Source organism: Camelus bactrianus, chromosome 15 (genome assembly GCF_048773025.1).
Source record: "Camelus bactrianus isolate YW-2024 breed Bactrian camel chromosome 15, ASM4877302v1, whole genome shotgun sequence".
Taxonomy (NCBI): Eukaryota; Metazoa; Chordata; class Mammalia; order Artiodactyla; family Camelidae; genus Camelus; species Camelus bactrianus.
In genome coordinates this window covers 41,504,549-41,518,293 of record NC_133553.1, presented here as the reverse complement: position 1 = coordinate 41,518,293, position 13,745 = coordinate 41,504,549, and the positions used below count along the sequence as shown (strand labels likewise).

Here is a 13,745-nt window from a genome sequence, read left to right as displayed (position 1 = left end):
GCTGGGTCATATGGTAACTCTCTCTTTTTAAACTGTTGAGGAACTGCTAGACTTTTCCAAAGCCACTGCACCATTTGACATTCCACTAGCAGTGTGAGAGAGTTCCAGTTCCTCTGCATTCTCCACCACTCGCATTATGATCTGTCTTTTTGATTATAGCTATCTCCATGGGGGTGAGGTGGTATCTCATTGTGATTTTGATGTGCATTTCCCTGAAGACAATGATGCTGGCCATCTTCTCACATACTTATCAGCCATTGGGTTCCCACGTCCTTTCAATGACGTGGCTCAGAAGTGCCCTGAGAAAAGGGATATGAGGCCTGACTCTCTCCTATGTCAATTGAAATCCTTAGTTTTTCTGTTCTCCAAACAGAACGTCTGTTGTCTAAAAGTCTATCGCCAGAGTTCTCACCACTCTGAGAGGAAATCACCCTGCATGAGTGTGAACTCTGCTGCCTGCGTTCTTATGATGGAGTTTTCTCAGCTATTACCACTAAGGTTGCTTGTGGAGAGCAGCGTTTCCTGAGAGGAGAAAAGAGCAAGCATATGTGCTCTATGTAATCCAGAAAAGAACACTGGTGAGGGACAAAGTACAATGTTCTCCCGCATTTCAACCTAGATTGCAAATTAGATCTAAAGTTGAGTTTCGATCCTGACTTTCTCACAATGTTACCTATTCCTTATTTACTACATTCTTTTTTTTTTTTTTTTATTGAAATATAGTCAGTTTACAATGTTGTGTCAGTTTCTGGTATACAACATAATGTTCCAGTCATACATAACATACATATATTTGTTTTCATATTCTTTTTCATTATAGGTTACTACAAGATAATGAATATAGTTTTCTGTGCTATACAGTAGGACCTTATTGTATATCTATTTTATATATAGTACTTAGTATCTGCAAATCTTGAACTCCAAATTTATCCCTTCCCACCCCTTTTCCCCACTGGTAACCATGAGTTTGTTGCCGATGTCTGTGAGTCTGTTTATGTTTTGTAAAAAAAAAAAAGTCTTTTTTTTTAAAATACATTCTTTTACACATCAGGCCAGACCCACTGGCTCTCCATTAGCCAGTCCCCAGCCCCTGGTTACATTATTAGAGTCCCCTGTAAAACTTTTTAAAACTATAAGTAAAAAGTTCGTGGTTTCCAGGGGTTTGGGGAGAGGGAGGGAGGAATGAACAGGTAGAACACAGGGATTTTTAGGGCAGTGAAATTATTCTGTATGATACTATAGTGGTGGCTACATATCATTATGCATTTGACAAAACCCATAGAATGTACAACATCAAGAGTGAATCCTAATGTAAACTAAGGACTTTGGTTGATAATAATGTGTCCATGTTGGTTCATCGACTGTACCAAATATGCCACACTGATGAGGGATGTTGAGGGTAGAGGAGTGTGTATGTGTGGGTGGGGAGGGCTATGTGTGAACTCTCTGTATTTTCTGCTTAATTCTGCTGTGAACCTGAAACTGCTCTAAAAAACTGAAGTCTATTAATAAAAAATAAATTTAAAAAAAAGGCTATGTTCAGACTGAGGACCCACAGCCAGAGAGTGGGCTCAACCCAGGCATTTAGAGTTTTCAATGCTCCATACATGATTACAGTATGCAGACGGTTCCAAAACACAAGTCCAGCTGTCACAAGCCTCTTAATTTATTAGCCGACTTAGTGAAAGAATAATTGGTCCTCTCGAGATCAGTGCTTCTCACACCTTCACTTGCAATGGCATCATCTGAAGGTCTTAATAAATTGCATCTCTGATTTGGTGGGTCTGGGTGGGCCCTGGGATGCTGCACTTCTGACAAGCCCCCAAGCAAGGTGAGGCTGCTGGGCACTTCCTAAGGGTTGGTGAGCCCCTACGTGTTCATGGCACTTTTCATTTCGTCCCAGTAGGACCTTGATCGCCAGAATTTAACATTTTAAGACCATCGTCATTGAATATAATAGATGCTGCCCCCCTTTTAAAAACAGAACTGAAAATCTCTCATTGCTTGTGTAGGCAGTCTTTGTTAAGGTAAAGACGAAACAATAACCTCTATACTAATTCAAAATAATGATTCAGGTCCTTTAAAGTGGTCATAAAAATCCTGCACAGCTGACTGAATAAGAGACCTTGCAGGTCACGTAATTGAAGGATATTGGTCTTCGGAGCCAGCCACCCAAGAGTCTCACTTTGTGACCTTGGAAGTGACTTAACGTCTCTGAGTCATTGTTTTCCTCTGTAAATTGTCGGTAGTAGAGATTACTTCCCCTGGCTGCTATGAAGAGAGGTGAACCAAGAAATACAAAATGCCCATCAGTCCGTTGACCTCTGAGTATGCCTAAAGATACTTTAAAAATAAAATAAAATAAACTTTAAAAGAGGCATTGTAGCCTCTACGTATGTGACATCCTCACTAAAATCCTTTTTATTGTGTGAAGATTCAGAAAGAGCCTCTTTTTAATCCTCCAACTCATCTTTTTCTCACTCCTTCCAACATCAAGGGCAACCTTAGGGAAAAGAGACCTCAGAAGGAGAGGTTGAGGCTGAAATTTGAAAGGAAACTGGTACTACTTTGGCTTACTGATGAGAGATTAGAATATGTGTTGAAGAGATTTTCTTTTTTAGCTCCCCCTAATAAAACCATCTCTTTCTTTTCTTTCTCATTGTCTACCTGAGTCAGCCCCTGACATAGAACTCCTTTCTAGGATGTTTGAAAGTGTTTAGGTCCTTTGAGACCCATTGGTTAGGTGACAGACTGAGAAGTAAAATACAGATGTGGGTTAAGAATTGTCAAAGGAAAGGCACTGCAAAATTCAAAAGGAACAACCATCTTTTTCCACTAAATGAATTGATCTTTCTTAACCAAATGCTTTTTTCTAGAAATGGAACCAAAATGTATTTCCATAAAAATTTTAGCCATCCTAAGAAATTATTTAACATCTTAATTTTATCATACGATTAGTAACTGCTTTGCTCATTTACAGAAAACATAATTTTTATAGTAGATTCTTTAGAGTGATGTAAAAAAAAATCAAGTGAGAAATTCTTGCCTTCTTCATAATAATTATAGTAGTTGAAAACTGTGTGACACTGTTTTTCTTTTTGTTCTTTATCAGTGCAATAATAGTGCAGGAGTTGTTGGATAAAGGGCTGCGTCTACCTGACTACTCCAGTCTTGTCCTGGCTAACCCCGTCGATTTAAAGGAATAGTATCAGCTCTCTGACTGCTTCCCACTGGTCAAGAGAACCAAAGTACAGCCAGCATGAATCTGTGTTCTCAGGGAGAGGGAGTCCTTGTGACAGTGCACAGGCCCTGTGGACGTGGGGTCCGTGCGGCAATGGGCATGAACTGGAGGGCTTGTAAGGGCCCTTCAATCCTTGAGCTTCTATTTCCACTGCATAACTGTTAAGGAACAGAGAGGAGGGTACTTCTGTTGATCATCAGGCTATAGGAACTGGGTGCTCCATGAGATCGGCTCCATCTCACATGACATCTGCAGTGACAGGAGAAGTGATGACAGTCTCTTTCATGCATTAGGCTCTAGAAAGTGAGCAAAAGACATCCCAAATATATGATCCTTTAAAACTTACATAGGTTAATTTCACCTTCTCTACATTTGCCAGGGGGAGACGGAGTTCTCTCCCGAAGCAAAAGGTGAATGTTACCAGTCTGTTCTGACTTTTGCCTCTCTTGATTCAGAGGGCTAATGCATAATAATTGACTTTATCTTGCCTCTTTAAATTGACTGAATGGTCCTTTAATAATCAAGTTTCTTATTAATAGCTTTACTGTGCAAGAGGAGCAAAATCAATATATAATTTAATGGCTCCTCCTGTCAGGGGCACTATTGATTGTGTTACTAATGATTTTGAAATAACGTGCCATTATGCAAATCCCATCTATTTTAGGTGCCTTTGCCAGGCATCTACAGAGGTACTGTTTTCCTTCATAGTTGATTTTCCAGTGTCACAGTTGTCAAATACTGAAACATTTTCTAAGGATTATGATCCCAGTGAGTACTGATACTCTACTAGTAAATGTTAAGCATTTATTTTATCACACAAACAAATTGGACAGGACCCTATTTTTCTCACATGCATTAACTATTCAGACTATAGAAAATAAACCTATCACAGCAACAGAGGATTAAATTCACCAAGGATAAACGACAATATGTTATTTGGGTTTTTCTATCTATTTGTGAATAAGTGGTCATGTTGCCCTTTGGGAATGACACTGGGAGCCTTTCCTAAAGAAATGCTCACCCTGTTAGCAAGATCATGCCAACCGTCTCCACTGTGCTTTCTTTAATCCTACAATCTAACAAAGTACATGATGAGATGTGGGGTGAGCTGGGGGTGCAACATGGAGAAAGAGAAGCTAAATGTTTTTAAGTAATATAAGCAGGAGCATTGTAACATGACACCCAGTCTAATGAACGCTGCCATAAAGTGCCTTGATAATGAATTTGGGACCATTAGGTCCCGAAGACCGTAGCGGGTCCCTTCTAATGGTCATCAGCGTTTTCTCTGCCCTGATCAGATGATGCTGATTGCTTTAGCAGAGATGTAAAAGTAGAGTTTATAATTACAAGGCAGTAAAATGGAAATGAATACCTAAAATGCATAAGTTGGATGACAAAGAGGGTAGATGTTTGGCAGGTTTTTGAAGAGTAGATTTGACCTCACTTACCAAATTCGGTTCTGAAATTAAAAGCATATGTATCATCATTTCTTAACATCTTCTTGTGTTTTCTCTAATATTTAGTATTTTTTGGATATTGAGGAATGATCAGATACCCCGGTGTAGTCAGAGGAGGCTGGAGTCATGCTATACATATATATATTTATATATTTTATATATATATAATATATAAAGATTTATATAAAATATAAATAGGTCAGTTCCAGAAAACAGTTCTAGAAATTAGACAGGAACTGTCCACTGAATATATGTGGTTGAACTTTGTCACATTGTTGGTAGTTTTGTAAATATCTAACTAGTCTTAAAAAATGATTATTGCTTTAGTCATTTACAGCTGTTCATCCAACCTTAGTATTTTAGTCTTTGAGGACACAGCTCAGATAGAAAAGGTACTGTCATGCGCTGCAACGCCTAAGTAGTGAGAAATTGGGATGTGAGCCTTCTGGGCGATGTTCTTTAGCCAAGGAACAGGGAGGAGGTCATGAGACTCCCAAGGACCGGAAGCAATCATTTGATCTCACTTAGCGCTGGGGGCTGGGAAATTCAGATTATTAAAAGCAACTTCTGTCTTTATTCTCCTTCATATGAGAAGAGAAGACTGATGCTACTTGGTAGGCATAGGTCTAAATGAAACTTGAAACTTGATGGCTTAGATCAATAATTTTTTAAAAAAATGATTATAAACTAATTTCCTTCTAGAAGACCTAGAAAATTCCACCCAAACTAAATAACGTCCATGACGTTAAAACTCTTTGTCTATATAAACTTACTGTTTCAAAACCTTTCGTCATAAATGTTCTTGGCTAATGTTACTGAAAAAAATTTTTTTCAAGTACGAACGTGTTTGGGGGCTCTGAGTAAATTGTAATACATGAAGTGATTAAGCCCTTTATAATTAGAAGGTAACGTTAGATTTATTTGCAGAGTCATCAAGGCTTATGGGGAGTTGAGATTTGCATAATATTTGCATTCGTCCTACCTACCTGCCCATCAGTCACTCACAACCAGAGGACAATAAGGCAAGAAGTACTACAGGATGGATTGCAGGAAGAATTTGTAATGAGATGCCTCAGTGTGTTAGTGGAGTTTGAAAATAGTGTAAATGGTGTATTTTGTCAAAGCTGAAACTCAACATTGGGAGGGAAGAAAACAACCAGAACATCATGCTTCCCCACCCCCACCTTGGGAGCCCTCGGCTTCTGTCTTTAGAAAGACAGACAAAACAAGAAGGGCCTGTGATCTAGGTGGAAAATCTGACTCACCTGAAAAAGAGTTTGATTCTAGGACATTGGGAGGGGTAAGAGAAAAGGCTTTTATTTTACTTTGTGATGCTCTTATACATGTATTATTTGAATGAAATTTTATGATAAAAATATTACATTTGGAAATACAGATATGCAGAGAGAAAGCCAAAAAAAAAAAAAAAAAGAAAAGAAAAATGACCCAGATGCCTATTACTCAGAGATAAACCTCTGTTCCTATTTTGATGTGATTTACTGATTGGTTTCAAAGGAGTGAGTTCCAGAGCACAGCTCAGACAATCCTATGGTGAAGGCATTTACTAAATCAATGTATTTTTCTCTTCTTATTATTGTGATCTGTGTTTTTCTCCTTCTTGTGGTGATGATAAACCCATTTGTATGAGTGCTATAGTTTGGCTAAAATAATTCTGTGGTGCTGGGCAGGGGAGCTGTGCATCGGGTGACCTCGCCAGTCTCGCAGACCCATCCCACACCCCTTCTGGAAGGACAGTCTCACAGCACAGACGCTGCTCGGTTGCCGTTCGTCTGGAAGTGCAGCTTGTTAACCTTGCTCTCCTCTTCTCGTCATTCCTTCTCTCCTCTTTCCTCTTCCCCTTGTTCGTCAATTTCTATTCTTCTCTGTTTCAGCAAAACAATATCAGTCAAGGTAATTGATGATGAGGAGTATGAGAAAAACAAGACCTTCTTCCTTGAGATTGGAGAGCCCCGCCTGGTGGAGATGAGTGAGAAGAAAGGTGGGGGAGCTGCTCCAGGGTTGAGCCCAACAGCTTCTGCTGGCCTGTGCCACCCCTGGATGCCTGCACTCTTCAGAATGTGACTTACAAAGCACACATCCCTCCACCTATGTAACAGGGCATAGCTCTCCGCTGGGGCCACAGTGGACCCGGCCCGGAGCTCCATCAGCCATCAGTTTTGGCCACTCTTCACATTACAGTCTGAGATATTAATCAGATATTAATCAAGTCTCCATTCCTGGGAAAGCTGGTGCAGATGCTTGCTACACCCAAATAAAGCCAACTTTCTTTTTTCTCTTCCCAATTTGGGGCACCTCCCGCCTGTTCCTTGAAGCAGGAAGAATTGGTGAAAGCGATGAATGAACAAAGAAAACTCAGCAGGGGCCAGCTGAGAGCACCCAGATGCCCTTTTACATACTTCCGGGGGCCCATGTGTGGCCAGTTCTCTCTCCATAACATCACAGTAACATTCTGCCTGGTGAACACCTAGCATGAGCGTGTGACTCCAACCATTTGTTTTGCCTTTGTCTTGTGTTCCCACAGGAAGATCATTACCATTAGAATATATGACCGTGAGGAATATGAGAAAGAGTGCAGTTTCTCCCTTGTGCTTGAGGAACCAAAATGGATAAGAAGAGGAATGAAAGGTGTGAGAGTATACAAAGACATACCAGCGAGAAATTGTACTCTTCTCTCTCCGTGTCTCCCTACTCTCACACTTAACTCTCTCCTCTTCCTCGGCTTCCAGGAACTATACTTCATCTCCTTTGAAGCTTTAGCAATTTCATTTCCCTTCCCTGATTCCCAAGTGCACCAGGCAATGCCCATTTTCTTCAGGAAATGCCAGCTTACCTTGATTGAAACCAGATTTCATAAACACTGGAAGAGATTTCTGTAATTCAGAAGTGATGATGTCAGAGAAGGCTTTATGTGTTTAGGTTGTCACTATTCAGGAATCATTCTAAAATTTGGTTCCAGCTGTTAGATATCTCCTAGAACGGTAGAGATAAAGCCTACGTAATACCTGTTAGTCATGGTGGATGAGTCTCATGAAACTAATAGGAAATTCAGAAGAACTCAATAATTAGGTTTCCTTAGAGAAGCCAGCTTTCAAAACAAAAATACTTAATAAGAACAAAGATTCTTAAAGAGTCATGTTATCGATATCCTAATGTTCATTTTGGCATAGTTTTCAATTTTCATATTGTCAGATATGACATTTAAAAGGGACCGTATGTCTGAAACCACAACCACACCGATTTTCTTTAGTATGAAGGCTATGGTAGTTCAGTAAGAACTGAGCCCTTCCTTCAAGCCTATCCAACCTTATGCTTCAAAATCTTTTGATTCTTGTAGAATTGACAAATTTCTAACATACAGAGAAAAAAAAAAAAAAAAAGAAACAGCAGTATCCTTATAATTAGATTTTTTGGTTGATTTGTATTTATATTTTTAGAAAATATTTAAAGAAGCCAGTTTGGTTTTTTTTTTTTTTCACTTTCTTTGATTTTGTATCTATTTTATATGGCTTATATATTTGAGAAAGAAGGACAGGAATTTTATACCAGCTTTAAAAATAGGTTTTTTTTAAATTCTGAATTATTGTGAGGGCTTCCTATAATTATCCTTGAACAGTGGCCTTTTTCAAAGCAATACCGTACATTTAGTTATGTATGTAAATGAGCACAGTACGTATTAATTGCTCTTGCAGTTGTTAATTGTATAAAACAATTGACGAGAGGCAGTGTACATGATGAGATAACCACTTTGCAAGAAATGTGTACACGTAAAGAAAAACACAAAGGACTAATTGCTATATGGGCCCAACATTTGGGGGAATTTAACTAATCCCACTTTTGGAAGAATTCACTGGCCTCAGAGTCCTTTGGAAAAAAGAACAAAAACAAAAACAAAGTATATGTGCCCAGCTTTCATCATGCTCCAAATGCTAGCAGGAGCCTTTAGAATGATGCAGAAAGAAGCACGGGGGACCCCCTTTAAGGCAGTCTTACTTAATATGCTCCATAGGCAGCAGGTGAAAGGGAAGGACACTTTAGAAAACTGTGCTGATTTCTTACAAAGACGGGTCGAAAATGCCTCATTAACATACAGGAAAAAGCACTTACTTCTAAATGTATTCCTCTAAAGAACTGCCTTTCCTCTCAAGGAAGAGCATCTTGGATACAGCTCTTTCAATTGTCATTTTAGTAAAATATACCTTCTCCTAAAAGCAAATATAAATTCCTTGAGAGCACTATCTGCTTCCTCACCTGCCAAGTGGATCTTTGTCACTATAAATAAGATTACTGACTTGTTTTAGGAAGTATCCGCTAATGCCACTACCATTAGAGAGAAAAGTGGGCCTGAAAAAGTAATTGTATCATTCCCATTGACAACTCTGGAAGTAATTTATTTGATACATTTACACAGGTAGCTTTCACCAAAAGAAAGTGCTACCCTTTAATGGGGGTTTAAAGCATGTAATCTGAAAAACAAACTGTATCTGTTGCACACCCCCCAACCCCGCTCTGCACCCCCAATGCCTCCCCTCCCTACCTTGTCAGTTTCCATGGAATTATATGTCTACAAGAAGCATTCTGGTTGTCCATTTATAAAGGGCAGAAGTCACACTGGGAATTCCTGGCACTCAAGTTTTGAGGATTTTTAAAGCATAAGCATTCTTTGATGGCCGAAGTATCATGCAAATAGAACCTCCAATAAGAGAGTTTCCCCTTGGGCGGCCAAAATGGAATTTCCTAAGATGTTTTCTCTGTTTTCCTTGAATGAAAAGTACAGTACCAGAGATCGTGAATGATTTGAGACTTCCATGTGATGAATTAACTAATAACTCCCAGGCACTATTTCAAGAGGAAGACTCACTTGAATAAAGTTTAGGATTAACTTCCTAAAATGTTTCTACTATATTTGGTAAGCTAGATACATAACGTTGTGTATAAACATGTAGTAGAAATGTTCTCTTAAATGTCAAGAAATACTATACGAAGTGAATTGTTTATGTATCCAACCCAATCACACACATCTGCAGAAATTAGTCCTGGGATTATTTGGAAATTTTCCCGCTGCCATGTTTACTTGGTGTGCACCAATTTTTTTAGCAGCAGCTCCCCACTAGTGTAATCAGATCTGCCTGGATTTCTTTCTGCTGATATTCCTCTTACTTTCATTATTCATCTGGTCTCTTATTCTGTGTTTGTCTTTGTCTGTTTCCTTCACAGCCCTGTTATTGAATGAGCTTGGTAAGCATTTCATTTCTTGCATTTCCTTGCCATTTTTCTAGTTTATTTTCCATTTCTGTCAGGTGATACAGTAGCTTTCTGACTTTTATTTCTATTGATTTATTAGCAAGCTTGTTTAGCACCATTGGCCTCATAATTTTGTTAAGGTCAGAGAGTTCATATTCCACGATTAGTTTAGTATAAGCTTTTTAAAAATCAGTGATTTCTTAGATGTGTACAATAACTAAATTTGTGCACTAAACTTCATAATCTTAAAAAAATGATTAGTGTTTAAATCATACGTGGATGTTTTCACATTTTTCTTAATTGTAAATATAATTTGGCAAGTTTTTGTACCTTGGGTGGGTTGTCAGGCAATCTGATGTCAGTGGTATTTACTTAGAGTATAAATTAAATAAATTGTAACATTTATTTTTTTTTTCTTTTCTAGGTGGCTTCACAATAACAGGTATGAACTTTTAAAGTCTAATGTATCAAATTTTATTTCTTACTGTCTATTCTCACCATGTTTTGTTTTTCTTTTTATAAATTTATTTCTCATTTTTATTTGCTTTTAATGAAGGAAAATACTTGTATGGTAAGACAATTGTTTTTTTAGTGTTCCTCATCTTCCCCCAAATACCCTTCAATATCAAACAAAAACCACATCCTGTGTAACTTGTATTAACATTTAGCTGTGGCACATGGGGTGCTCTTGCTGATTCTACACATTTAACATTTTACACATTAACAGTGTGCGTGTTGTGTTTATTTATGGGCAAATTTGTATGGAGAACCTGTAATTATTCACATTTTGATACTGATCAGTTTACAAATGTTCACATAGCACTGAAGATGGGCAGTGTACCTTGCTCAATGTTCCTGAGAGCACCAGAATAAATGGAACCATTGCTGAGCTCAAGGAAACACAGCAGTTGACAGCCAAGCCTGCTCCAAGGCCCAGGCTCAGAATCCTAATTGTATATAATGCCCTGATGGGAGCGGACAAAGCGTGCCTTGCCCTCATCCCACCACACCAATCTGAGAAGTGTTAGCATTCGTAACACGGTCATGAATAACATGTCTGCCATGTGAAGTGCATTACAAAGTACTCTGTAAAAACTCAAAATGCCAGTCAAGAAGTTTTAAAGTCTTAAATTCAGAACAGTACCCAGCTACCATTGTTTGCTTTTTTAGCACAACTCTAAAGTTATTTCCTTGTGTGCAGAAGGAAGACATTTCCTTACAGCATCGTCTCCTTGACCCTATTTTCTTACCCTTTCAGAATCCTCTATGTAGATTTAGAGAGGGAGATAAACATCAAAGGGCAGGTCTGATTTGTCTGAAGCTGCAGGTTGAGGATGTCTCTGAAAGGCCATCCTAATGGCCATAGCATTTTCCAATATAATTATACAGATATCCATATTCTAATTATTTTGCCTGAAATCAGATGGTGGAACAAGAATATTTAGAAAAGAAATATTTTTAAAAACTCGAATTTTGAAAATGTTACGGTGGGAGATGGGGTTGACTTAAACAACCTTTAATGTAAGCTCATGATCAAGTATTTCCAACATGATTCTGCCCCAAGTGGAACTTTCTGAATATGTGCAATTTCACGTGGGCCATCACGCTCCACTGCTTCTCTTTGGACACTGCATTTAATGGCAAAATGATTCATAGGCTCTTGGAGACATGGAAATTGAAGGATAAAAACGTTACAGAGGACAAGTCCTCATAGAGGATTTCTTAACCCTGATTCACTGACGCTCTCCCAGGTCAAGTCTCTCCAGTTCTGCACCGCCGAAGAAGCTATTTTTGAATCCTAGTGCAGGAATTTACATTTATTTTTAAAACTTATCTCCTTTTTTTTTTTTTTCCATCCCATCATTTTAATTTATTGGCGTCTCTTTGGAAATATTGTGATTCTATCACTCAATAAGTTAATTAACCTTGTGAGCTTTGAGGAAGGTAGGAATTTGGCAAGCCAGCCTTCATGGCTTCCTTGAAGTAATTTTTAAAAAATTTTTAAAAGGAAAAAAAGGGAATCATTGTAGGAATAGGACAATGTCTACAGATCCTTCAGCCTTGTGGAGCCTGATAATGAGACCTTAACTAAGAGTCTTTGGCTGCCAAATGCCTTGTTAAAATGCATGGCTGTGTTTGGATATCTTTCTTTCTTATCATTGAATATGTCAGGATTCCTTTTTTAGGGCCTTCTTTCCATATCACTTGAAGCATCTTCCCATTCAGTAGCTAGGCAGTGGGATCCTAGTCTTTTCTCAGAGATTGTTCATGTCAAGTTCTAGAACACCTGTCCAGTAATGTCCAGCCTTTCCTGTCTTGGATGCATGATGCATCCAAGAGGACAGCCTCCCTTCTTCCAAAGGTTTTCTATCATTTCATGTACTTCATTAAGTTCTTTCTTATGACTCGAACTTTAGTCTCCAATAGCAACTATCTTGTTACCACTCTTCCCAAAGTTTGAAATTGATGCAGTTAAAATGAGAGAATGTTGCAGAACTCTCTAGGAACCTCTCCACTGGCTTCTCTACTTCTGAACTAGGCCAGAATGCCTGGGATCCGCCCTCTATAGATGCCTCTGGGGAGTGTCCGAAAATTTAGGTCTACACTGTGAAAAGCAGCTGTAAGCTCTAAAGAACTTTTCTTTGAAGTCAGTTTGAGGCTTTGAAGTCCAGGCTTTGAAATACAGGGGCCGTAGAGAAGAGTTAATCAAGCTCTTGGACTTTGTCTGCAGCTTGTACGTGGTCTTGTGCAGCTGAGTGTGAAAATCTAAATTTGAAGCAGGATATATGGAAACTGAAAAAGTCATTTGGTCCACAACCCAATACCTATATTTCAGAGATCTCATTAGTGACAGACATTAAATGCTGAAGGTGCTTTTGGAATTTGCCAATCTTAACCTGTTGCTCCTAGACTTTATCTCAGTGAAAGGCCCCTGTTGGGACCTGTGATGTAATTCCCCCTTGACCCTCCAGGCACATAACATGATAACCCCTATACATTATAGCTTCTTAGAGTTTGTAAAGCATTTCTTATTCCTTATATCATTTAATCCTCAACCTTATGGAATAAGATTTTAGTGTTCTCACTTACAAGAGAGAAAAGGTTCAAAGAGAAAAATCACTCTACTCCAAATCACCCATCCAGCACTCAGAGCCTGGCCCTCTGACTTTAAGTCCAAGGCCACATAATGACTGTTTGATCCCAGCACTTTTAGTTCCCCCAACTCCTTCATTCCTACCTGCACGTTAATCCTTTTCAATCCAAAGTCCCATTATGTCTCTTAAATGCCAACAGTATGAATTCTAGTCAAATGAAAAATGAGGGGGACCCCAAAGTGGGAGAAACAGATTACCTGAATTTGGATACTTTTAATAAAGTTAAGTATTCTGGTTCAATTTGGAGAGAAAGAGGTACATTTGATTCCCAAAACAGACTGCTCAGAGTTCCCTGATTAATTAAAAGTATGTAACAATCAATATGCCTCTTTAAAAGTCACTCTTCCAATCATATTGTACTCATTGCTCAATAGACTCCATAAGGCACTTGGCTTTTTCAGGAAGCTGAGCTCTGAAAATTCTGACAGTTAGAAACACTTTAGTAACTCCAGTACATAGGTCAGAGGAGCAAATCCCCTTCAAGTTCAGTTTCAGTTTACAACTGAGAAAACTGAATCCAAGAGAACAGAAATGCTGTGTCCAAGTTTAGATGGCAGACATTTGGCAGAGTTGGCACCAAGTCCCAATCTCATGATTGGTCCATTCTGGGAGCTCTCGGTAACAAGCAAC

The 13,745-nt window shown here is 38.7% G+C and overlaps 1 protein-coding gene across 18 annotated transcripts in view; it reads left to right on the top strand.

Annotated features, from left to right (window-relative positions):
* Positions 1 to 13,745, top strand: part of SLC8A1 (solute carrier family 8 member A1) — a 394,897-nt gene that overhangs the window by 302,428 nt on the left and 78,724 nt on the right. For 13 of the 18 annotated variants that reach the window (XR_012511892.1, XR_012511893.1, XM_010967683.3 and 10 more), the window contains 4 exons: positions 6,591 to 6,697; positions 9,934 to 9,954; positions 10,385 to 10,402; positions 10,517 to 10,531. Coding sequence is in view for 16 of the 18 variants with exons in the window: in XM_010967683.3 (XP_010965985.1) it covers positions 6,591 to 6,697; positions 9,934 to 9,954; positions 10,385 to 10,402; positions 10,517 to 10,531 (161 nt within the window). In the remaining 2 variants the exon portion in view is untranslated. Of the gene's footprint in view, positions 1 to 6,590; positions 6,698 to 7,240; positions 7,345 to 9,933; positions 9,955 to 10,384; positions 10,403 to 10,516; positions 10,532 to 13,745 lie in introns of all 18 variants that reach the window. The other 5 variants (XM_045504833.2, XM_045504834.2, XM_045504835.2 and 2 more) reach the window with 5 other exon arrangements.